The 23993-nt window shown below is 40.9% G+C and overlaps 5 protein-coding genes across 7 annotated transcripts; 3 read left to right on the top strand and 2 right to left on the bottom strand.

Annotated features, from left to right (window-relative positions):
- Positions 1–20: 20 nt before the first annotated feature.
- On the bottom strand, positions 21–20088 carry LOC6727375. Its single transcript, XM_016176376.3, has 3 exons — positions 19703–20088; positions 13507–13744; positions 21–3341 (listed from the first exon to the last, which is right to left on the bottom strand). The coding sequence occupies exons 2-3, from the start codon at positions 13565–13567 to the stop codon at positions 3196–3198; spliced, it is 207 nt and encodes a 68-aa protein (XP_016033914.1). The 5' UTR covers positions 13568–13744; positions 19703–20088; the 3' UTR covers positions 21–3195.
- Positions 6332–9532, top strand: LOC6727377 (protein I'm not dead yet 2). Its single transcript, XM_002102726.4, has 13 exons — positions 6332–6485; positions 6544–6655; positions 6712–6828; positions 6893–7041; positions 7470–7584; positions 7670–7725; positions 7782–7907; positions 7966–8301; positions 8371–8465; positions 8524–8610; positions 8839–9032; positions 9092–9229; positions 9279–9532. The coding sequence occupies exons 1-13, from the start codon at positions 6463–6465 to the stop codon at positions 9417–9419; spliced, it is 1689 nt and encodes a 562-aa protein (XP_002102762.1). The 5' UTR covers positions 6332–6462; the 3' UTR covers positions 9420–9532.
- Positions 9567–12544, top strand: LOC6727376 (protein I'm not dead yet 2). Of its 2 annotated transcripts, none has more exons than XM_044923353.1 (13): positions 9567–9710; positions 9768–9900; positions 9960–10076; positions 10143–10291; positions 10345–10459; positions 10651–10706; positions 10765–10890; positions 10953–11288; positions 11345–11526; positions 11612–11805; positions 11862–12140; positions 12209–12381; positions 12433–12544. In XM_044923353.1, the coding sequence occupies exons 1-11, from the start codon at positions 9703–9705 to the stop codon at positions 12114–12116; spliced, it is 1671 nt and encodes a 556-aa protein (XP_044779288.1). In that variant the 5' UTR covers positions 9567–9702; the 3' UTR covers positions 12117–12140; positions 12209–12381; positions 12433–12544. The 2 variants fall into 2 exon arrangements, with proteins under 2 accessions (XP_044779288.1, XP_016033915.1); XM_016175670.3 differs by having other exon boundaries at positions 9568–9710; positions 11862–12145.
- A 240-nt stretch (positions 20089–20328) lies between the features above and the next one.
- Positions 20329–23666, bottom strand: LOC6727373 (S-formylglutathione hydrolase). Of its 2 annotated transcripts, none has more exons than XM_002102722.4 (2): positions 23469–23666; positions 20329–21287 (listed from the first exon to the last, which is right to left on the bottom strand). In XM_002102722.4, exons 1-2 carry the CDS (start codon positions 23595–23597, stop codon positions 20430–20432), a joined length of 987 nt encoding a protein of 328 aa, XP_002102758.1. In that variant the 5' UTR covers positions 23598–23666; the 3' UTR covers positions 20329–20429. The 2 variants fall into 2 exon arrangements, with proteins under 2 accessions (XP_002102758.1, XP_016033912.1); XM_016176374.3 differs by lacking the exon at positions 23469–23666 and adding an exon at positions 21354–21493.
- LOC6727374 (E3 ubiquitin-protein ligase RNF113A) lies at positions 21659–23314 on the top strand. Its single transcript, XM_002102723.4, has 3 exons — positions 21659–21884; positions 21943–22669; positions 22737–23314. The coding sequence occupies exons 1-3, from the start codon at positions 21779–21781 to the stop codon at positions 22972–22974; spliced, it is 1071 nt and encodes a 356-aa protein (XP_002102759.1). The 5' UTR covers positions 21659–21778; the 3' UTR covers positions 22975–23314.
- Positions 23667–23993: the final 327 nt, after the last annotated feature.

Raw genomic sequence — 23993 nt, 5'->3', positions numbered from 1 at the left:
CTTTTAAATAAAACACCAGCTTCGATTTAGTAACATGCATAAACATTTCTTTATTGTATTTATTGTACATAAAGTATTTCGAATTTAGTTTTAACAATTTCTACTATCAACATTTATAGATCTCACTTAGTTCGATTTAATTAGTTAAAATAAAGTACACGTTTTTCGTATTGAATTCTTTGTTTCATTGTACGTTTGGTCCCCCTTTTCATGACAAAAAGGATGCACTGCCTCGAGTTGGCCACAAATTCAATAGTTTACTAGGTATAAGTGGTCACATCTATCATGGTTACATAGATATCTATATGCTACGATCGAAGTGCAATTGGATAAATGCATATACAATACGCAATACGTCCCCTCCTTCCGGCGACACTAAAGTAATTTCATTAATTTCCTTTCGTCCTGCAGCGTCCTGTCATCTTTGGCCAAGTCATGTGGCAATTAGTGGGACAGCGCTACATAAAAAAACTATAAAACTGGACGTAAAGTTCGCTACGTGTGCCATGGGAGGATTCTTTTTGGGGTGGCTATATATACTATATGGGTCCGCTTGAAAAGCAACGAGTCATTCTCTTCGCACGCAGGGAAAGTGAGTTTCCCTGAAAGGATAAGGATGCATTTTGAGAGGAGAGTCCTTGCGAAACTCCATTTTTCCGGACTCAGACACACGACAAGTGCTAAAATTTGTGCTCCAATCTTTTTTTATTATGGTCGTCGTAAAATTTATTGTTGCTCTTTGAGCGTGCTTGGATTTTTATGCTGGCATTTTTCCTGCTTAACGGATAATTAGTAAAGTCCTTTTCCTTCCCGTGCTCTGAATCCTTGTCTATTTTTTGATGATGCACTATTTAACTACATTTCGGTGGTTGAGTGTCAAGTTAACTTTTGTGTTTGGGTTTGTGGTCAAAGTTTTGTGTTGCAGAGCGTAACAATAAAAGAGGTTAAAGAAACTTGAATACCAGCGCAAGTGAACAAAGAACATCTTGGAAAATATAATAGAGCTATAAAAGGAATCATATATGACACAGAACAAAGAAAAAATTCGCGACCTTACTTTAAGTCCTTCATCGTAAAACCTTCAACGCAAAATCTTCTCTGAGTTAATTTTCCAAGTCAATAGAACCATTTGGTCACAAGTAATTCGTCTGGCTCTGCCGTAAGTGCCCTCCATCCGCAGGATCTGGGAAGGACTCGCTCACCACGTGGTTGCCAGGCAATAGATGAGCTCCCATCAAGGCCTGCCAATTTGTCAAACGATAATTTCTGGTCCAACGAACTTTGTCATTTATCAGTTCTTTAATTTTTAAAAGCATTTCCAGGGGATAAAGCCCCCTTGGCCACCGAACTCGAGTTATTTGTTTGCTCTTAGGCCTCTTGATGTGCCCAAAAAAGCAGGCGAAACAACAAAATGCCTCGAACCCGATGACGGAGGTTGTCTAAGCTGATTAACCATGAGTTCCCGACACATTGGCAAAAGGCGGATGTGTGTTGGTTTTTTTTTGTCGATTTCAGGATGTGAGATGGTTATTTCTGTGGGCCTTCCGCCTGACATGAGCTTTAATTTATGCCCACAGCTACGTTTGCCGTTAAGGGCCTTTAAATGTGGTCCATTTTGCTCTAGTTTAATGCCAACTCTTTCTGGCCTTTATCTTCAGCTTATTTCCCTTGGAATCGCTTTGCTACCACGGAATCGCTGGGCGATTTCCCTTATTGTTCCTCAACGCTTTGTTCGTGTGAACTGCACCCAGTTTCCGCTACTGTTTTTATTATTACGGCCTCGGGCCACGGTCTTGAACCCAATCCCAAAAAAAGCAGATCCCACAGAGCATCAGGGAAAAAGGCCAACAAAAAAGGATATAAGAAAAGTCGCTCACTAGCTGGTGGGGTCCGTTTCCCCCTACTCCATTGGATGGTTAAATGCTCCCGTGCTGTCAATACTCGAAATTGGAATGTGTGTAAGAGCACACCGAAAACAGTCTGCCATAAATTGGAGTTATTAAAACTATCAGAATAATAAAAATCTTGAAATCACTAAAAAAAAACTATACTATGAAAAAAAAAAATACTATAAAAAATAATATTTTACTGAGAAAAAAGTGGTATAAAACATAATTCATATATGAAATCAAAAACCATGTTAGTATATTTATTTTTAGGTGTTTTATGTCTTAGTATCGTTGGTTTTGTATTCATATTTAATATAAAATTTCCATTTGGGAATTTATGGAAATTTTTAGGTGATCCATTTTTGGATAATTTTTGGATTATGCATCATCAATAATTCTATTGTTATAAATATTAATTAAATAAAGCTTTTGTAGGTTTAAAATTACGACCCATGTAAAGTGTCGTGTATCTGTGATTTTGCATGACATCATCACACTTTTCTCTCAGTGCACATATGCACAATGTATCCAGCATTCAGTTCGGAGCAACCATATCGACGGAGCGCACTGCAAGAGTATCGCTTATATTTCTTTCGCTGCCATTATTCCGTGGTGTGAGGTTGTTTTTTTTTATTATTCCAGCTCGGTTTGACAAACAAAAGGTTGCTGCATGGTGGAATTCGAGTGAACTGCATTTTAAATTGAAATGCCTGGATGCGGCATAAAAACCCGAATTTATGAATGTCTTAAAAAGTCTTCTCTTCCTGCAGCAGCAGGCGAATTTAAAAAGTGCTATGCCATTACACTTGTGTTGGCCATGTTTTCGCAACGAGACTGCAGAGAAGAAAATACAAAATGGGAAAATAGAAAACGCCTAATTGGCTGGTCAAATGTCAAGTGGCAAGTGCTGGCACCCACTGTGCACAGTGGGCAAACAATCCGAACAAAGGAGCCATGTTTCCCGGCACTCGAGAAACTGCAACTGTGGCAAAGCTAACGGAGATGGCGAAACGTTTAAGCAGCACAAAAATGCCACTGGTTTCCGATTTGGGTACGTGTCTGCCGGGTATTCGGGTTGCAAGTTGGGTTGGGGTTGCAAGGAGAAAAAACGCAAGCCGGCGGTTGGGTGCAGCCACTCTGGGTTATTTTTGTTGGCCAACTAAATCGTCAACGTCAACATTGTCGCCGACCGTGTTGACATTTGGCCTTGCACCGCCTCCTCACTGCACAGGATAACAAAAACACAGGACGAAGGGAAGGACGAAGCCCCATTCCGGGGGTTCTCGAATTCCGGTGGGGACAACCTCTAGGCGTTGATATAGTACTCCCGCTTCTTCTGGCACTTCTCGTACGCAATGTAGCACAGGGCGATGGTGATGAGGACCAGTATGGTGATGCCCATTATGATGCTGACCAGTATAATCTCATCGTTGATGCTCTTGTACGAGTGACCTGTAAAACAAAACAAAAAAAGACAAGGATAACCAGAGGAAACACGATTTAGAGGCCTCGCAGACAGATTACAGGCAATTATTCTTGTCAGGTGGGTGAAGTGGATGGCAGTAGGAGGTGAACCCCTTGTTTCCCCACTGGCACTCACCAAATCCCAGTTCGGTTTTTAAGGACTCACTCCGTGCATATTCAAACAATGGGAACAACACAAAAAAAAAAAATATTAGCCGGACCATGACAAATGCATTGCTGTAAAGAATAAACGACGACCATGTGCCACAGGCAATCTGGATGACAACCCACGCACACACAGAGCGGCCATAAAAACTCGCAATAAACAAAAATAATACGAAAATTGGATTTGCAACTCGCATTTTTACATCCGCAGATGTTCCAATTTTATACAATTTCGATTTATATGAATTGGGTTATTAACGCAATAATTGGCGAAACAAACTGAAAAAACATTTCAGGGATTAAGTTTTAAGCTTGATTTAAGGTTTTCTTTTTTGTTTGGCAACAAAAAAGTGAAGGTATTTACATTTATTTAATATAAATATATGCCAGATGGTTCTCATCACAACGTATATTATTTCAAATTTTAAAAATATCATTACAAAAAAACTGAAAAATAGTTTCTTTAAAACCCACACATATGCACTTCTAAATAAATTCTTTAAAAAGATTTATATATCCAAATTAAAATATTATTAAAAATGAATATAAATCGTTATACCCTCTTCAAGTTATAAAAAATCCTCTCTGCACAGCAATTGCCATCGTATAAATTTAAATCGCGCTAAATTAAATCTGATTTCTCGTATAATTTGTTTAAAAAGTCGCATTGCGGTTAGATAATTTGCAATGTCATTAGCTTTGGGGCTTGATTTCATTTATTTGCGAGCGGGGCATTTGCGAATTTAAAGCATTAACTTAAAACGCGGTTGCCAGAATTTCAATTTGGCGTAACCAGAGCCCATTTGCACGCTACCAACTTTGCAAATAGGCTCGCATTGTTCGGCTCCATTTGGGCCAGATGTTTGTTTTATGGGTAATTTAACACATAATCGATGCCGAGCATTCACTCGGCGGCACACATCAAACAGATTCAAATCTTGTTCACTGGCAGTCAAGCCGACGCCGCCAGAGATTTGTTAATTAGTGGGCTCGTATTACGAGTTCTCAGAGCCCAATGGCCCGTGGCCCATAGCCCAAAGCTATGGTACTACATAAATCTCATATTCCGTATATTATGTATAGAAAGTATAGTACATATGCACGGCTTAACATTCGAGTGTTTGTGCGGTTAATGTGCTTGATTGTCGGCATCAAGGCGTTGAGTGTTCTCCATAGTTCACAATTCACGGCCACTCAGCCCAGATAAATAGGCAATCATTTCGATTGCTTTTTGCTGGCCAAATGGCTCACCTGCTGCTATGCTGGCCATAAAACACAAATGGATGCACAAAATATTGTGCAAAACTCCAGCAGATAAAATGAGATTTATGGCTGATTTATATTCCCCAAGTTATAAATACAAGATACATAAGATACTACAAGATACATTATTCATTCGTTTTAAAAGCGAGGTGTTGCGATTTTCCTTGGCCAACCTCATTGCTAACAAGTTTTTCAAATATTTTGCTACCAGCATATGGAATGCATTTTCAGTAGGAGTTGAATGGTAGAACTCCAGGCAAATTGCTTTAAAGCTGCAGATACAGAACGTATTTAAATTTGGTTCTTAATTTTCTGAACTATATATTCTATATGCTAATTGAATAAGTTGCTATAAATAGTTGAAATCAAATGACTGTCATCATTTAAATGTCGCACCAGAGTTCCGGGATAATGGCATTTGCCGGAGTTTAGTGCTATACTATACCAATTAGGAACAACTTTCAGCCAACAATTGTATCATTAGCCACTTTGCTGTTTTGCAAAAGTTTTCAATGGCCTTCGAGTGCGGTCAAATTTGTCTGGCCCATGCAATCTACACACTTCTTGGGGTTTCTCAGGCGTTTATAAGTTCTATTTGAAGACCACGAATTTTCGGTTGCTTAAAACATCAAAAGCGCACAGAAAAGTTTGCCATATCAAATAATAATTCACAGAAATGCCTATTCCGGACGTCTGACAAAGTTCAGGCTGTCAAAATGAAAGTTATGATAGCGTGAAATATGCAAAACGAATGCAAGGCACCATCTCCTTCGCCGCAAATTGAAAACTGAAATGGATTTCGGGTAGCCCATGGGCAAAAACTGGGCTAAACTGAGCGTAAATTATTAAGGTTCACGAGCGGATGAGCCTAACTATAGTCGGGAATCCACACAAGGACACATGTCCTGCCAGCCGATATGTATTAAATTTCATTTATTGTTCGCTTTCCGCACAAAAATACAGTCAATAAAGTCATTTGACAGATTATGTGAATAGACAGAGCACAAAAAACATAAAAGCATGGATGAGCTTGGGTCGCACATTCATCTGGCATTATGTAATATCCTCCGCCAAAGTATGTGTGTGTGTATCCTGTGTGTCCTGTGTCTGACATCTTCCCAAATGTTTTGTGGCCACAAGGATTTGGCCAGCATTGAGGAATTTCATTTGGGCCAGATTGTAGCAGGACTCCTTGAACACTCCTTGAACACTACGACCGCTGGCAGTAAATATTTAATAACATACCGAAACAAATATCGCAATAATTTAAACGCCAAATCGGAGATCTGACACCTAAAAATTGATATAAACTTATATTTTGATTTCTTCGATAAAACCGTCTATTAAATTAAATTAAATATTAAATATTTGATTTTAAATATATGAGTTTGAATGCTAACTGTCATTACATTATTTCGTTCAGTGCAGGTGTTGTTAAGCTGAATCAGACCTTTGCAAAGCGTAGAATTGTTTGGGGAAATTATCAATTAGATGACATCAAAGTGGGTTAAGATTATACGGTCCCTTTTGAGTTGACACTGATTGTTCTTCCAACTAAAGATTTTTGTTCAAAATACTGCTAAATGATCTAGTAGTCCGTTCTCATTAGATCCAGTCACACATAAGCTTTCCACATATAAATATACATTGTAAATTAACTTAGGCCTGTTAACTAAACAAGATGGCAGATCCAGGAGAACAACGGTGGGTTTCGCATTTGTTTTGGCAAGTATCTTCCAGCTCATGTATTGAATTCCTTAAGAAAATTCGTATTGGGACGCTGTTGTATTTTCCACTGGCGCGGTAAGGCTTCAATAATAATACCCTTGATCACACTGCCGATTCTTATTCATGGCTTACAAAACGACATGGCCGTAAGTGCACAATATATTATTTAGATATCACAATCTGGATCAAAGTAATCTCTTAGGAGTTCAAGTGCATGTGGCTTATTGTTACCATGGCCCTGCTGTGGATCACCGAAACCCTACCGATATATGTCACGGCATTGTTTCCCCTTGTCTTTTGCCCGCTCCTTGGTCTTGTGGTGAGTTTAAAAATGTCCTAATTAAATGAAAACACAATTTAAATAAACTAAGCTGTCTCTTTAGAATGCCTCTATAGTCTGCATGCAGTACTTCACCGACACCATTGTGGTATTCCTAGGTGGGCTTATTGTGGCCTTGGGAATTGAGTACAGTAATCTACACACCAGAATTGCCCTGAGGGTTATTCGGATAGTCGGTGGAAGTCCTAGACGGTATGTCCTATTTTAATCACTCATACTATAAGACCTACAGATTTTAAGTGCAGTATGTCAAAATTATGTTAAAACTTATGTGAATATATACATTATTAGGGTCTGTACTACAGACGATTGGATCTAGTCGTCTTCCTCGCACTTTAGAGATTGTGCTACAAGGCACCAGGTCCACATTACTGCTAGCATATTGCCATCTCTTTCGTAAAGTATTTAGTTAGCTGGTTCCTTCACTTATTACACCAAAGAGAATAGGGTATACTAGATCGCCGAATCTTGCTAATTTGTACCAATATTATGATAGTCGAGGAACTCGGTTAAATGTTTTTTTCTTGTTAGACTTCAAGACTCGCCAGTTTTACAGAATCAACTATTGTATTAATTCATCATTATAGCTATATTTTAACTTAATTCGAAAAACCTTTCAGCTTGTTCATAGGCATAATGAGCGTGAGCACGTTTATGGGATTGTGGATATCCAACTCAGCCGGAACGGCCATGATGTGCCCTATTGTCAAAGCGCTTGTCAATGAATTGGATACCGTGAGTTCTTAGATATTAAGTAATTTAGTAATTTAAGCCTAATATAAATATTTTTACACTGCGTACAACATTCTACAATTCCAAGAACAAAATATTTCCCGTTTATATGACGCAAGAGGAGGAACCAGTAGAGGAGGGAGAGTAAGAGTATGCCATAATTTATAGATCCGAAAATCTTTAATTTTAATCTTGTGCAGACCACCACATCCGTCCAAGATAACAATAGCCTTCTACGCTGGCATAGCCTACGCCGCCAGCATTGGTGGACTGGGAACACTAATTGGCACAGGAACGAATCTGGTCTTTAAAGGCATATACTCGGAGTAATAGAATGGGTTTTGGAAAGCTATATACCAAATTTAATACATGTGTGTTTCGCAGGCGATTTCCCACTTCTACGGTGGAGATTACATTTGCCAACTTCATGTTCTACTCGATACCCTTGATGGTGTTTGTCAACATTACGCTGGTTATCATAGGTTTCCTCATCACGCACATGGGACTGTTTCGGCCAAATAGTAAAACCGGTAAAATCATTTCGGAGGCCAACACAAACAGGAAACTGATGGAGGATGTTTTGCGACAGCGCCATATTGATTTGGGCCCAATGAGCTGTCATGAAATTCAAATGGCCATCGTCTTTGCTTTTATGATAGTGCTCCTAGTTACCCGCAAGCCGGGTTTCTTTACGGGCTGGAGCGAAGTGATCAACGCAAAGTGTGTATCCATTTATATAGGTCTCTGTGTCTGAAAAATATCCATTATATTATTACTGTACCATTTCAGGGAAGTGAAAAGTTCATCAGGAGTGTCATTTATTGTTCTACTAATTTTTGCCTTGCCCACCCAATATACGTTCTTCAAGTACTGTTGCGGTAAAGGTGGGTTTTCATTATTACCTATATTGAAGACAGTCTCATCTAGCACCTTGCATTGCAGGTCCGTTTACCGCCCAGGCGATCGATGCGATATTATCGTGGGAATATGTTCTAATCAACATTCCCTGGGGCCTATTATTTCTGCTGGGTAGGTTTCTTCTTTCACACATTTGAAATACTCGAATTACTCGTATCGAAAAAGGAGGGTATACTAGATTCGTTGAAAATCATGTAACAATGATGCATGGTTTGTCTATCAACATTCGGCCATCAATTGCAATTTATCAGTCATGTTGTAACCGTAAATCCATTTACTTCTCAAGTTTCACGGGTATCTGTTAGTCGACTATAGCGTCCACCCTTGGTTTACTTGCAGGTGGTGGCTTTGCCTTGGCCGTGGCCAGCAAGGAAAGTGGTTTGAACGTAATGATCTCCAATTCCATGCAAGTCCTCATCGGACTGCCAAATATCTTGGTGCAGTCGATCACGTTTATATCGGCCAATTTATTGTCAGCTTTCAACGCCAACGTTGTTGTGGCGAACATTGTGATACCAATTTTATGTGAAATGGTAAGGTGCCTATGACTATTAATTTAATAATTACTTGTTTGTTTCTTTTTTACATGAAGTCTCTCGCTCTGGAGTTACATCCTTTGATTTTAACTCTGCCAGCTTGCTTGGGAATTAGCATGGTCTACTTTTTACCCGTGAGCACGCCGCCAAATGCAATTGTTACCCAATATGCACACATTAAGACCAAATACTTTGTAAGTAAAAGCTTTACAAATTCCCGCATCAAAATATTTTATTTTCTAGGCCTGTTGCGGTATATTGCCCACCATTATCGGGATTGCTGTGGCTCTGGTGAACACGAATACCTGGGGATTGATAATATTTCCAGAAACGAAAAGCTTTCCAGATTGGGCAATGAAAGTCAAGAATGACACAAAAATATGATGGAACATATACATATACCCTGTAACTTGTACAGCTAAAGGGTTTTCAAATCTTGTTATATATAATTTAAAAATTATGTTTTGGAACGTAGAAAGTATATAAATTCAAATGAATTCTTGATTACGCCCCTTCATGCATTTTTCACTCCTAAATACAAAATTTATCAGTTATCAAAAAACATTTGTATTCCTTTATATGAACTTCATTCCAAAGAGTAGGCAATGATAAATTGGTTCATTTAAAATCAAAAAATTCATTACAATCGTATTAGAAGCCAAGCAAAATGGGAGAGTAAGACTTTTATAAATCAATTTTAAGGACCAAACGATTTTAGACCTCCTCTTTCAGTGCTGATGGAAAAATTGCAGGTGGTCAGGCCGTAAAGAGATGTTGCGGCTTCCATTGGAGGGGCAAGGCGACCGTCATGATTCCTCTCATCACATTGCCGCTTATGATCTATGGGGTCTTGGAGAATAATTTGGCAAGTTAAGGTCGAGGAAACATCCCCGAGTCGATATCTTATCTTATACCTAACCGCAGGCATACCAATGCATGTATCTGGTGGCCAATATGGCGCTCTTCTGGATCACGGAAGCCATTCCTCTATATTTGACAGCTCTGTTTCCAGTGGTTTTTCTGCCTCTGTTTGGCATTTTGGTACTTTATTTTGTTTGCCCAGGGTAAAGTTTTATATCTTAATTACTTTCGCCCTACCGAACACAGACTTCGGAAAAGGTGTGCAGCTTTTACTTTAGTGACACCGTGGTTATGTTCATTGGGGGACTGCTTATTGCTCTGGCCATAGAATACAGCAATCTCCATCAGCGCATCGCACTCAACACTATTCTAATAGTGGGCTGCAGTCCGAGGCGGTAAGACTCCGTCTAAAAGCTATTTCCAAACTAAGGCAGCTCTCTTCGACCAGCTTGCACTTCGGATTGGTCATGGTGACTTGCTTCATATCGCTTTGGATTTCAAACTCAGCTGCCACTGCCATGATGTGTCCCATAGTCAAAGCAGTGCTCAATGAAATGGAAACTGTGAGTAAATACCTTCTAACTATGGTAACACGTTTCAATAAATGCAAGGATGTAATAATTTTTTAAAATCACTAGTAAACAACCGATCGGTCCTTTAAGCCGGATAGGTTCTAGGGTTGTCTGGTACCTTTTAGTTTATCACACACATTGCCATATTAAATAGTTTGTAATTAACTCGTGTAAACTTTTAGCAAAACATTTTTGCCATTTACAAGTCGCAGGAAGAGGAACCAGTGGAAGAGGGCGAGTATGTGGAAAATATATGGATTTCCATCTGTATTACAAACACGGTAATTTACTTGCAGCCCCCCGCATCCGTCAACAATCTCGATGGCCTTCTACTTTGGCATCGCATACTCTTCGTCAATCGGTGGTTGTGGCACCTTGATTGGAACTGGGACGAATCTGACTTATAAGGGCTTATACGATACGTAAGGACGATATGTTGAGTTTGCCGGTCATTTTGATCGTATGCAGCTGATTAAACCCATAGACGTTTTCCCAACTCCGAAGAGAAGATTGACTTCCCCATCTTCATGGCTTACTCCGTTCCGTTCGTAGTGCTCGTGCTTGTCTTTCTCACGTACTTCTCGCTACAAGTCACCCACATGGGTCTCTTCCGGCCGAATAGCAAAATTGGTCAGGAGGTGAAGAAGGGCGCCGAGAGCCAGGACGTTGTCAAGGATGTGATCAAGCAGCGCAAGGCAGAGCTGGGACCGATGAGCTGCCACGAGATTCAAGTGGGTCTGCTCTTCGTGCTGATGATTTTCCTGCTCTTCACCCGAAAACCTGGTTTCTTTCCGGGATGGGCTGACTTTCTGAATGCCAAGTTCGTTTGTTTACCAAAGATCTCTCTGCACGTCTAGCTTATTTTTTTCTTTCTAGAGCCATTGGCAGTGGTCCTCCAGTATTTTTCGCAACAGTTCTGCTCTTCGCACTGCCCACACAGTACACCTTCTTCAAGTACTGCTGCGGAAAGGCCCCTTTTCCTGGACAAACTTTGGATGCCTGCCTCTCGTGGGTCTATTGCCAAAAGTATACCCCCTTTGGCCTGGCCTTTCTGTTGGGTAAATATCTTTGCAATCCATCTTCGACATAATCTTGCACTAAATTAATCATATTTGGTTCATTTTCATTTCATTTCCCTGGCAGGAGGTGGATTTGCTTTGGCCGAGGGCAGCAGGGTAAGCGGAATGGCCAAAATGCTGGGCGAGTCCTTAGCATTCGCTGGTGAAATGCACTCCGTCCTCGTTATATCGATGTGTATTATAATCTCCCTATTCTGCACGGCATTCGCTTCCAACGTGGCTATCTGCAATATTCTGATCCCGATCTTCTCTGAAATGGTAAGTTGATCCCGTCCCGCGGCAGCCCTCAAATATCTTCAGCTTTTATCCATTAGGCCCTGGCCATCGAAGTTCATCCCATGAAACTGACATTTCCGGCTGCCCTGGCCTGCAGCTTGGCTTTCCATCTGCCTGTAAGCACTCCGCCTAACGCAATTATATCCGGCTTTACGGGTTTGAAGACAAAGTACATGGCCATCGCTGGGCTTCTGCCCACATTTTGGGCCTTCCTATGTCTCCTGTTCACTGGAACCGTGTGGACCATGTTGATCTATCCGGGGACGACGGAATTCCCCTCGTGGGCTGTTTAGCTCCAATTATGAAGTGCCTACGAAGTGGGGTTAGATGCCACACCAAGGTTATTGAATGGAGATTTTTTAATAACTTAATACTTTTCCCACAGGACAATCCATATCTACAGACATAAACAAACTCCTAGACTCAAGATGGAACATGTAAAAAATTTCTGGTATCCCCAATAATATTTCTGTCAAATCAAAGGGCTTTGAAGTCAAATGAACTGGATCTTTCTTTTGGCAGCAATTTTGTTGAGTTGCATGCCGCGTTTGGCAAAATGTGGGTATCATATTACTTGTAAACTGACCTTTAATAATTTGCTCGCTTCAGTTTTAGGTGTGCTCACATTACTGCCCTTATGTGGTGTTTTGTTTGATGGCTAATAAATAAAAAGCCAACAATTTGCGGCAATAAAACTACAACAACTACAACTACAACAAAACTTAAAAGTACAGAAGCCAACTCAATGTCTAAGCTTTAGAATTTTGGGGTGGGCGAAAGTCTAGCCTACGGGTGGGCGTTCAAACTCACTTAGCAGACAATTTGGCACGCGGGAAAACAAAAGTTGTATGCAAACACAGCAATAAGTTCCTATGGCTGGTCCTTCACCTAAACTCATTCACATTCGCAGGTATGGTTTGGAAGGATATAATCGGGGAAAAACATCCTTACCCTGGGCAACTGAGTTATATTGCCTTCATGCGTGAATGATATGCTGAGCACTCGAACAGCCATCAGTAGCGCACAAATCTCCAGCCGACACACAAACAAATAAAAAATGTACACTTCCGAGAAAAATGCCTGTGTGTGCGAGTGCTCATGTGTATAAGAAACGCACCGAAATAAATGTAATAAAAACCCTGACAAGCGGAATATACATACGTAATCAAGACTCGAATAAAAACACGCTTTTCAACACTGATTACGGTGAGGCATGCGGCAGGACTTCATCAGCAGGACGCCAGGACGACGCCATCGGAGGGGGCCGACATAAGCCCGCCAAATGGGCGACAGTGCGGAGAAGGAGCCGCCCATTCTTCACCACCCCCAAAGTTCCTGGGGCGAATGTACAGTGGTTAGGGGACGAAATAACAATGAGACTCGTAATTTATTCATACACCAATAATATTTCATTGAATATAATTCGGTACAACATGGTCATTTATTCGAGTTCGTTTCGCTTCTGTGTGGGCAGGCAGTCAGGTGAATGGATTTTATGAGTTATTGAAAAACAACAAATTATAAATATAATGACGATACATTAAGATAAAGCATTGGTTATTATTATACCATGAGATGCGGTATAATGGGAGTACAAGTAACTATAAATATGCCATCATATGTGTAATCTATTCTTCTGGCATGAAGCTTTATCTGGATCGAACATTATACTTATCTACTCACCACTGTAATAATTGTTGTCCGAATATCCGTATTTGCCGGCTGTCCTGCCCCCGCCGGCCATCTTTATAGATTGCTTTGTTTCCTTGGCTCCTGTTTATACTTCCTGCTGCCCTAAGCCGATGTTGTGTGCTTGTTAGTTGTATGTTAGGGCTGTAGCTGCCACTTCGGGACCACCATAAAACACTCAAGCTGATCGGCTTTGGATGGGCTACAGTTCCGGCTGCAAATGCTGCTGCTGCTGGCGGAGAGAGGCAGAAAGGAATGCAAATAAAATCTGGGTAAATCAAAACCGGCAAATTGTTAATGACTCTGTCAGAAGCATAATCAACTTGGGTATGAAACAGAAATCACAAATCACACACACGCAAGGGACAACGTTTGTATGCCTACGGCACTAAAACCGGAAACAGGATATGAAAGTAAGACGTAGTGTTCTGGAAGTGGCCAAAAATTCAAATGAGCATTCAGAACTAAGAAATTATATTCTCAAGCTTTTGGTATATGAAAAAAAAGAAATACTTAAGAATGGCTTAAAATAAATGTGTATATTTTGTTTGTTTAAAAATTAAGAAACTGCAACTTAAGGGAAGGATTTCATATTAAAGGTGCTTTAAATGTAAATGTTCTTATTAAGTATATCAATTTAAGTATACGTTGCGTATAGGTGATATTTTGTTTGCATCTCACACAGCAAAACAATTTTGATTTAAGTCAAAATAGAGAGCCATCCAAACATGCAAAAATATCTGTCGAGCTTTGTTCGCTTTTAATAGAATTCGTTGTTGAGAACACACCAGCTTAGCCGCCAGTCACGTTACGTATACGCCATGTCAGCATGTTTTAATTACAGCAAACACCCAAACAGGAGGGCTCGCCTCGTCTGGTCGTGTAATTATGCATATAATTAATATGCAAGTACTTATTTAATATTAACCAAATTGCCGCCACTTGAAGCGTGTCGCCAACGGCAACAGCAGGAGTAACCATCGAGTTCTCTGCTCCCATGGCAACAATAAATTGTGTTCAATTTGTGTAATTAGTGTAAGAAGCTTTGCCTGCCAAAGGTGAATGGGCGTGAGTATGTGGTATTGTGTCTGTGTGTGCCGGTGGGCGGGGCCAATTTAACACACATAAATTGTTTCCCCAGCTTAGAGAAAGCAATTTGGAAATTGCATGCCAAGTGATCACGGGGGTTACAGGTGGGGTGCTGTGCGGTTCATGCCTGATGCATTTCCCTAGTTAGTCCGCTCCATTTACTGTGCTTTGGGGGTAACGATGGGAACCCAGAATTCAGAACCCAGAATACAGAACCCACAGAACAACGGGGCGAACCAAATGAGCTCTGCGATTTGCCATTGCAATTTGCTGGCGATAAATTTCGAGTAGAAAGCGGGGCTTAGTGCAAATTGGATTTCCTTTGTGTCTGGTACGCAAAGTGTGGCTATAAGTTAATTAAAAACTCAACTAAAGCTGTCGGCATCAAGTGGCAGGACTGTGTTATCGGATAGTTTAAAAGCCTGTTAAGTCGAAACAATTTATTTTTGGCAATTTTACAAGACAAAGGGCAGAAAATAAGCAGTACTTAACTCAACCTAGATAAAACAGCTTAGTAAATTTACTATGATTTTCTTTTTATAGCTAAATACCTTGTGCCATTATACATATTTCAACAAAACTAACAAAGAGAAAGGTGGTCTTATATTAATTTTATTATATGTTAGTTAATATGGTGCAACCCTTTCTCAAACTGTTCGATTGCAACTACCAACTACCAACTTATACCATAAAACATCATCAATCAGGGCAAGTTCAGCCGTCTGGCTAAATAGCTTGGAAAGTTTGAACGCAGTCCAAACTCCTGGGGCAGCTAATCTGTGTACGAGATCTCATCACTCACTTAGGAGCAATCTATTTGTGTCTGGAGCTATTAGATTCCTGCCAATCGAGACGAACTCGGGGCTGGCAAACTTTTTTGTTGGCCAGTTTTCCTGGCATAATGAAATTTATCGACTCCCACGCTCAACAATATGTTGTACCCGTAAAGTTATTCAAATTAAACGACGCATCCTTTTGCATCTTTTTTGGGGCCAGCAAATTTGATTATAACGAAAAGTTTTCACCGGATCAGTTTTAAGAATTTCCTGCACGTACTGCGTGAAAACTCAATTACACCTTCAAAAAGCCATTCCTCTTGTGTCTCTTAAAGGCGGGAATGTTGGTCCTGGTTTTCCGCAAGGTGGCAAGCAAATAGTAGCAGAAGTTTTTCCGCTCTGCTGTTTGTGTGCTTTGTATTTCCACAGCCATGTTGTGTCACACTCGAAAACTACACGCTTAAAAGACAAGATTATCTGGTATCTTAAATGATATTTTATGGCATTTAAATAGAATAAAGAAGTAAGCAAGGATTTCAACTTAAACTAGAGACACTTAGGTAATTTAAATTAGTAACGTAATCATACATAAAGAGAGGACATATATCTTATACTTGAAGAGTTATGGGGATTTCTTGTCGGGTGTACATATTTCTCTCAGTGAACACATGTTTAGTTTTCGTGTTTCCCTCCGCTCGTTGTTTCATTTTCCCCAAGTGTAGTTGCAGCTGTTTGGAACCCAAGCCAAAGGAGGAAGACCGCAGTCTAAGTGAGAACATATGTTGGACAGCAGATACACACCAGCGCATAAGAAATAATAGGAGTAGGAATGGCGTCGCGGGGTGAAGGATGGAGCAGTGGGGAATGTGAGTTTGGAGAACGGAGATGGGAACTCTGAGGCTGTCCGAAGTGATGGCTTCCATGTCGGGTCCCAATAGGTTCCGCTCCTGGGCTCTGACCCGCTGTAAAGCCAAGTGATGACCGAAAATAGCACTAAAATTGTCGCCTCTGTTTCTCCGCATTCATTCAGGTTTGTCTGTCTCTGTGTGTGTGCGTGAGTGAGTGTCCTTGCTGGTGTATCTGTGTTGCTTTATGGTGGCGTTTGCGTGTGTGTGCTGATGGTTTTCGATGCTTTGGCTGAGTGTGTGTGCGTGGAGTACGCCTCATCCTGTTTCCTGGGCCTGGCGTGTGCGCACGAGTGCCATTGTCTAAATTATTTGGATGGCGTACGCTTCCGTTGAATTTGCGTGCCCAGCACCGCAGTCCCTACGACCATGGAGCCTACTTCTCACCCAGCACCCAGCTCTTCGCCGAGAGTCCTCTGATGGCTTCTAATGGGCCACTCGGCGTCCCAAAAACAATACATCAATTTGCTCGTATGCACGTGGCCCGGGCGTTTGTCATCGCAAGTGATTCCTCATGATTGGCCTAATTGTCAGTCGGGTCAGAGATACCCACACCCACGTCTTGCTTCAATGGAAAACCGATTCGATCTCTCCATTTTCTCTTATCACATGAAGAACTGCATACACATTTGCGCAAAGTGTGTGGGTTCTGGGATGGACTTTTAAAAGTCACTGTTGCCTTGACATTTAAAAGGATATGCAAAAAATAAGAAATAAAATTGTAAATAATTCTTGTGTTTAAATAAGATTTTATGGTGTGAATCATTAGGAAAAGCAACTAAAACGAAATAAGAATTTTAAAGAGCTATCTAAAGTGTGTATATAAGATCTTAAAACATTGATAGGTTGGCAGATAAAATCTAAATGAAATGCACTCAACTTATCCATTACGTTCTGATAAAATTGTGTAAACTCATATGTGGAAAACAATGTAAATATTATATATTCATAAAGGCCATACATATTTGTTTTCATTCTAATCCGCTTATTAGAGTGTGACAGTAACATTTGACGCTCAGCAAGCACGAGAATTTAATAATATGTGTCAACACTGCGTATGCGTGATAAACGTTCGAATAAGGTCCACACTAGAACGCACGTGCTGTGTGAGTGGTTTTCCAGGTTCAATATGTACATAAAGTTAATTGATGTGCTAATGGATGCTTTATTTTAGAACGACTCTTATTTATATTGTGCCGATGCCATTTAATTGGTAAATGGCTACAATACTTTCAACTTGGCGTCGGTATACTCTGTATTTGAAGTACATATATACGCGAAGACATTGAATACATATTTTGTATATCAGCAAATGTACTTCAATTTAATAAAGACTTAATGTAAAAAAATATCTTTTTCACCAAACGACCAACTTTGACAAATAAGCGAATATTTTTCTTCAAATAGATAAATCGTATTCTTCCAAACTTACGTTTTCGCAAACAAATGACATCTTTCTTCCTCTCGCTTTTCTTATATTGGCTCTTATTGATTTTACGTTCGGTTTATTGAAATTTTCCCTTTTAACGTCTTGCCAAACAAATCTGTTTTCCCCTTGAACTGCTTAGGTAAACACTTCTATTTGCCCACCTTAGTATTTGCCCACCTCAGTACACAATATTTCGATCTTCCCGGGATTTGGTGCGGTGGTCGAAGTGGCTTACCAGTAATTAGGCCGGGGAAAACTTCTCCACCACGATGTTTAATAACTGTACACGTGTGGGCCAACAAATTTAAGCCGAAAAACTCCCCAGCATCACCTTTTACAATTGCAAGGGATTCAAGGGAAATCGACGCTTTTACTGTCTTTGCGCGGCTTTTCCTTGAATAATGGAAAAATAAAAAGTGGCTCGAGTGCCTCAAGCATCAGTAAGCACTATAAAAATGGAAATATTGCATTTTATATGAGCGAAAACGATTCTTACACAAGATTTTAGTAGGACGCCTTTAATAGTTAAATGCTGTTTAATGGTAGAACGACACCGAACTTTTCAGACGGGTGTAAGAAATTTAAATTTTCTTTTTTATTAAAGTTTTTTAATGGGAGGCCAGCAAACGAGGTGGTTTTATTACCGCTTCTTGCAAGCTTAAGATCGTTTATATATAAATAACTTAAAGTTGAAATACGGCAAAGAAAATAAATCCACTCATAATAAACTAAAAAATGAAAAGAGGAGAATGGCGATAACAAATAAAAGTAATTTTGGCAGTACAAATTTAAAATTCCAGGCTGGTCGCATAAATGATTTTCACGTATGCTCTGAATTTTGTTGGGTTCTATTCCGTTTTATTGTCCAAAAGTCAATTAAGAAACGTGTCAAATATGTGTTGAATAATAATTAAAAAATTCAGTTTATAAATAATAAAAGCGTTGAGCGAAATGCTTGTCATAATTTAAAGCAATTTGGTTAGCTGGATAATAAACTGTACTGAGTTTATACTTTAGTAGTCATATAAAATTTGAAATATGGTTCTGTAATGCTAATTTTGAATGGGACTTGCGCGATATATTATGATTTATCTTAATATACAAAATTTTAAATGTGCGTGTGTAGATTTTTGTTTCATTTTATGACACATTTAAGCTATATGAAATTGTGATATCTTAAGCCTTTGGCCATGTTTCTTAGCCTGAGAATATTTGAACGGAAAACAAGATTTTCTTTGCTTGAACAATTTAACGTTTGTCAAACGAAAATAAAGTGGAAAATTCGTTGTAATCTATGCTTGCTTGACAGCCAAGGAACAGAAAGGAACGTTTTCGTAGCTGCCAAAAGCATTTTGCAACCTCTTTTGAAAGATCAAGTTCATGGCTCTTTGCGTTTGAGTCCCCACAATCCCATCCGCCAACAAAGTGTTCGAAATTTAAATGAAGCTCTGGTAATGAGAAACCAAGACTGTTTTTCTTGAAGCTTAATTCTCGCTCAAAAGTACGATTGCCCCAAAAGTAATAATGGAAAATTTATAATGAGTGGAATAACAATTCTAAGTCTAAGAAGAGCCCCCAGCAGTTCAGCAAAGTCGCTTTGATAATAAAACCATAAAATTCAATAGCTAAATCATAATATGCAAATGATGGCCAGTGAATACAAGGCTTAAATACTTTAAATAAGTTTGAAGACCAGCACCCGTGGCGAAATCGACAAACTTGATGGATGGTGAAGGGATACGGAGCGTGAACTTGACTCTGAACTGTGAAAAATGGAGTGCTGATGGAAGTGTAAAAATACCAGCGTGCAGTAAAACGTCGGCCATAAAACATGTCGTACAGTTGCTCATAAAAATTGGGGAAGGTGCTACCAATGCCACACCTGACTAGCTGAATGGCTAACTGGCTGACTGGGTGACTTGCTGACAGACTGCCAAGATCTGAGCTCGGTTTGAAATTGATTTACATGGGCCATATGGCTGGGGGCTTACCATCCGGCTTTGTTGTGTGCCAACTGCCATTAAATGGCTAATTAAGATTTCAGTCCGCTGGCAGTCGTCCAGCAGCTGGCCGCAAATCTCACGCCTTTTCAAATCCCTTTTTTTTGGGTACCCGATTTTCCGACCCGTCGGTATATAAGACACAAAAGCGCGCGAAGTTACACAAACAAAGGGGGGTCCAAAAAACAGGACTATCTCGCGCACACACGCAGTCACGCAAGTACAGAGCTGGCGACTCCGATTGGTCCTAGTAAATATGGCGCCAAACGAGTCGAGAATGTCGCCTTTTGGAGCCTCCGTTCGGTTCGGTTCCCTCTGTGTCACTAGCACATCTATTCCATCAGACGGCGTTTGTTCTACTGATGAATGAATCCTTCGCAGGCTGCCAGGATGCGGAAAGTTCCCAGCATGCCGTGGACCAACAGCCGGAAAGCTTTTACTACGTTGCGAGCTTTTACCCTTACCACAAGTCCGGGAAAAAGTCCTTAGACATTCGACGAATTCGGAATACCCATTACTTCCGTTTTTGTTCGTGAAAAGAAATAGCTGAAATCAAAAATGTACAATATTTGCTTTTCAAAGTCCAAGTTCAAAGTTTAAAGTCAAGAATGTAAGTATACATTTTAGAAGCTCCGTGGAAATTGGTTTATTTACTGGCAAATTTACGTTGAATTAGGGTTTCGGCGGAAACCAACGATTAAGTACAAGCGGAATATCATCAAGCGGTGAGCAGGGCGGCGTGGTAGGCGATGTGTTCGGCGACGAAGGTGGCGATGTAGAAGTAGCTGTGATCGTATCCCTCGCGCTGCTTGAAGATGGTCTGGATGTGGTCGTTGCCATCGGCGGCAGCCAGCAGGTTCTCCGGCAGCAACTGCTTGCCGGCCAAGAAGTTGTCTGCTGCACCTTGGTCGATGAAGAGCTCCTGCGGTGTGCTCTCGTACTGCGACACCAGATGCGTGGCATCCCACAGGGCCCAGTCATCCGGATTGGAGCCCAGATAGCCGGCAAAGGCCTTCTTACCCCACGGGCACTCGGTGGGATTGGCAATCGGCGCAAAAGCGGACACCGACTGGTACAGCCCGGGATTCTTGAGGGCGCTGATTAGGGCTCCGTGGCCGCCCATACTGTGGCCGAATATACCCCGTCTACCGGGAACCACGGGCAGATTGGCATTGACCACATCCACGAGCTCCTGGGTCACATAGCTGTACATCTTGTAGTGCTTCGCCCACGGCTCCTCCTTCGCATCCACATAGAATCCAGCACCGCTTCCAAAATCGTATGCGTCATCCTGGCCGGCGATTTCCACGCCCCTGGGCGAAGTGTCCGGATTGACGACGATCAGGTTGTGGCGGGCGGCGTGCTGCTGGAAGCCGCTCTTCTGGATGAAGTTCTCATGCGTGCAGGTCAGTCCGCTGAGGAAAAACAGCACCGGACACGGTTTGCCCTCCAAAGCGGCCGGCGGCAGGAAGACGCCAAAGGTCATGTCGCACTTCAAGGTGTCGGAGCGGTGGCGATACACGCGTTGCTCGCCTTCGAAGCACTTGTTTGCGGACAGCTGTTCGAGCGTCATGTTCTGCGGGTGAAACGGAGTAAAAAATTTGTAAACTAAAACTGCAATACATTAATTTAAAAAACGCACTTGTTTTTTGAGGTTCTAAAAATAACAAACGATAAAAAACAGTGTGGCCGCGTGCAGAGCGCCAAAAGTGGGAAGCTTTCAGAATATCTTGGAAAATATCGATAGTATCGATGATTAAAAGATTAGACAACAGCCCATAATATATATTTTGTAGAATTCTTTATATTAATATAAAACTATTAAAAATTAAAGATATTTTTGATGTATTACATTTTTAATAATTGCAATTCTAAGAAATGTATTCCTAATAAGTAAACATTGAATTTTAATGTGCCCGTTTAATACAAAAAATACTGACTGCATAACGATTGTTACGCAGGTACCATCACTAGCCGGAAAGAAGAAGCGCCAATTGGCGAAATTGCTATTGTTAATTGTTGTTAACGTGAATTACTAAATAAGTACACCGATTAAAAGGCCGGAGAATGTCGGAAGAAGCGGCTAGCACCTCGTCCTTTGGCTTCAAGAAGCGAAACCTCAAGAAGGGAGCCGGAATTCGTCGCAAAAAGGAAACCAGCAGTGATGAATCTGGTAGGAACTTAATTTTACCGCCAATAAAGTAAATAGGCAAATATTATTGATATTACAGCAAAAAGCAGCGAGGAAGAGACCAAAGGCAAAGCCAGTGCTCTAGTGCGAGCCGAGAACCGTCGAAAGCGCACGAATCCCAACTTCCAGAGCACCAAGACAATGAGCAAAGCAAAGAGACAGGCGGGAGCAACGGGCGAAGACGGCTCATCATCCGCCTCAGACGATGATAAATTGGGCATTGCGTACAAATCCAAGCGCGAGGCGCTGCCCAGTGGTCCCCAGGACCAGGGAGCTACATCGATTAACGAAATGGACACAGAATTAGATCGAGATGCGCAGGCAATTCATGCGCGAGCATTGAAAATCAACGAGGAGCTGGAGGGAAAGGCCGACGATAAGATCTACCGCGGAATCAACAACTATGCGCAGTACTACAAGAAGCAGGATACAGCGGCAGGGAACGCCAGCTCCGGAATGGTGCGAAGTGGCCCAATTAGGGCTCCTGCCCATCTGAGAGCCACGGTCAGGTGGGATTACCAGCCGGATATCTGCAAGGACTACAAGGAAACGGGATACTGCGGCTTTGGCGACAGCTGTAAGTTTCTGCACGATCGCAGTGATTACAAAGCTGGCTGGCAATTGGAAATGGATCACGAGAATCAGCGAACGGGTGATGTAGACTCCGATGGCGATGATGGCAAGTATGAGATTCACTCCGATGAAGAAACACTGCCTTTCAAGTGCCACATCTGCCGACAGAGTTTCGTCAATCCCGTGGTAACAAAGTATGAAGATGACAACGATTTCTAAACTGGATTTACTAAATAAACAACATATTAATTTTCTTTCCAGGTGCAAGCACTATTTCTGTGAAAAGTGCGCCTTGGCTCAGTACAAAAAGTCACAGCGCTGCATCATCTGTTCCCAGCAAACAAATGGTATTTTCAATCCCGCCAAAGAGCTCATAGCTCGCCTCAAAACAAACCCAATGGAAAACTCAGACAGCGATGAGGAGGAATTTGGGAATAAGGAGGATAAAGCGGGACCAGGGGAGGAAGCTCAAGAGATTTCTTCGGATGATAGTGATTAATATATTTTCAAATCATATGTACAGGTTGTAAAAATAAATAGGGACATTTTTACGAATGTGTACTCAGTTATAACACAAATACGGTTTGATTAAATGCTTCACATAAAATCCATTTTACAAAACATTTGCCGCATAAGTGTAGAAAGTAATGTAATGTGTAAACCACCGATAGGTGGCGTGTAAGAAAATGTAAAAACCTTTGCCCCAGATTGAAGTGCAGATAAAAATCCTATTTATTATTAATTATGTATTATTTAGATATTTATACAAAATTGTAAGCTGCCTTTTCTTATTTTTGGCTAATTATTATTATTGGTTAACATACAAATTATGCACAGCATTTCATCTATAAGTTGTTTCACTACGTAATATACATTATGAATTATTTATATTTCTTTGAATAATTTGACACATAGATACTTTTTAAATTAATCACAACGAGGCTTGGATTTTATAATAATGTTTAGTCCTCAGAATCTAAAAGCCTTACTCACCTCGGTCATAATGTGGCCAAAACTGAGCACAATGCTCCGTCGCTTGGGAAGATTTGAACAGGCGACTATGGAGTATACGAACGAGCTTCTACCACTCACACTGGGCAGACGAAGGAAATTTCTTCCCATTCCCAAGGGAGCTGCAATAACTTTTAAATTTCGATCGAGTAATGCTAGACGTTTGAAACGATCAAAGGCCAACTTTGACCAAATTTAAATTTGGCAAGCAGCTGGAACTACAGCCTTCTAGGAGCGGCGAAATTTGGCCGCAATCTTATAGCCATAATTTAATTGTCAGCACTTTCATTTCCGGTTTCGTTCGCATCAGAAAGCACAGGCACAATAGAAAGTAGGGGAATCGTAATGGAAGCTAGGAAACGGAGTTGAGGCGGGCCAAACTTATACGGAAGTGAATTCGTTTGACTTTTGCCCGCTAAAATCAAAACCTCCTGCCAAACTTCTAGGCCGCATTGTTTCACAGCACAAAGCCGAAATATTGGCCAGTGGTAACGAATCGATGCTTAG

The sequence above is a fragment of the Drosophila simulans genome, chromosome 3R (assembly GCF_016746395.2).
Source record: "Drosophila simulans strain w501 chromosome 3R, Prin_Dsim_3.1, whole genome shotgun sequence".
NCBI classification, from domain to species: Eukaryota; Metazoa; Arthropoda; class Insecta; order Diptera; family Drosophilidae; genus Drosophila; species Drosophila simulans.
The sequence above is the reverse complement of the archived record's forward strand: the minus strand, read 5'-3'. Positions and strand labels throughout refer to the sequence as shown.

Bases quoted from the DNA above. Each gene is read 5' to 3' on its own strand.
- LOC6727377 (XM_002102726.4), top strand. From the start codon at position 6,463: ATGGCAGATCCAGGAGAACAACG. The intron at 6,486-6,543 runs GTGGGTTTCGCA...GAATTCCTTAAG, and splicing joins GCAGATCCAGGAGAACAACG to AAAATTCGTATTGGGACGCT. The intron at 8,611-8,838 runs GTAGGTTTCTTC...GTTTACTTGCAG, and splicing joins GGGCCTATTATTTCTGCTGG to GTGGTGGCTTTGCCTTGGCC.
- LOC6727376 (XM_044923353.1), top strand. The intron at 10,292-10,344 runs GTAAGACTCCGT...CTCTTCGACCAG, and splicing joins GTGGGCTGCAGTCCGAGGCG to CTTGCACTTCGGATTGGTCA. The intron at 10,460-10,650 runs GTGAGTAAATAC...GTAAACTTTTAG, and splicing joins TGCTCAATGAAATGGAAACT to CAAAACATTTTTGCCATTTA.
- LOC6727375 (XM_016176376.3), bottom strand. From the start codon at position 13,567: ATGGCCGGCGGGGGCAGGACAGCCGGCAAATACGGATATTCGGACAAC. The intron at 3,342-13,506 runs GTGAGTAGATAA...TTTGTTTTACAG, and splicing joins GGACAACAATTATTACAGTG to GTCACTCGTACAAGAGCATC.
- LOC6727374 (XM_002102723.4), top strand. From the start codon at position 21,779: ATGTCGGAAGAAGCGGCTAGCACCTCGTCCTTTGGCTTCAAGAAGCGA. The intron at 21,885-21,942 runs GTAGGAACTTAA...TTGATATTACAG, and splicing joins AACCAGCAGTGATGAATCTG to CAAAAAGCAGCGAGGAAGAG. The intron at 22,670-22,736 runs GTATGAAGATGA...TTTTCTTTCCAG, and splicing joins GTCAATCCCGTGGTAACAAA to GTGCAAGCACTATTTCTGTG.
- LOC6727373 (XM_002102722.4), bottom strand. From the start codon at position 23,597: ATGGGAAGAAATTTCCTTCGTCTGCCCAGTGTGAGTGGTAGAAGCTCG. The intron at 21,288-23,468 runs GTGAGTAAGGCT...TTTCACCCGCAG, and splicing joins TTGGCCACATTATGACCGAG to AACATGACGCTCGAACAGCT.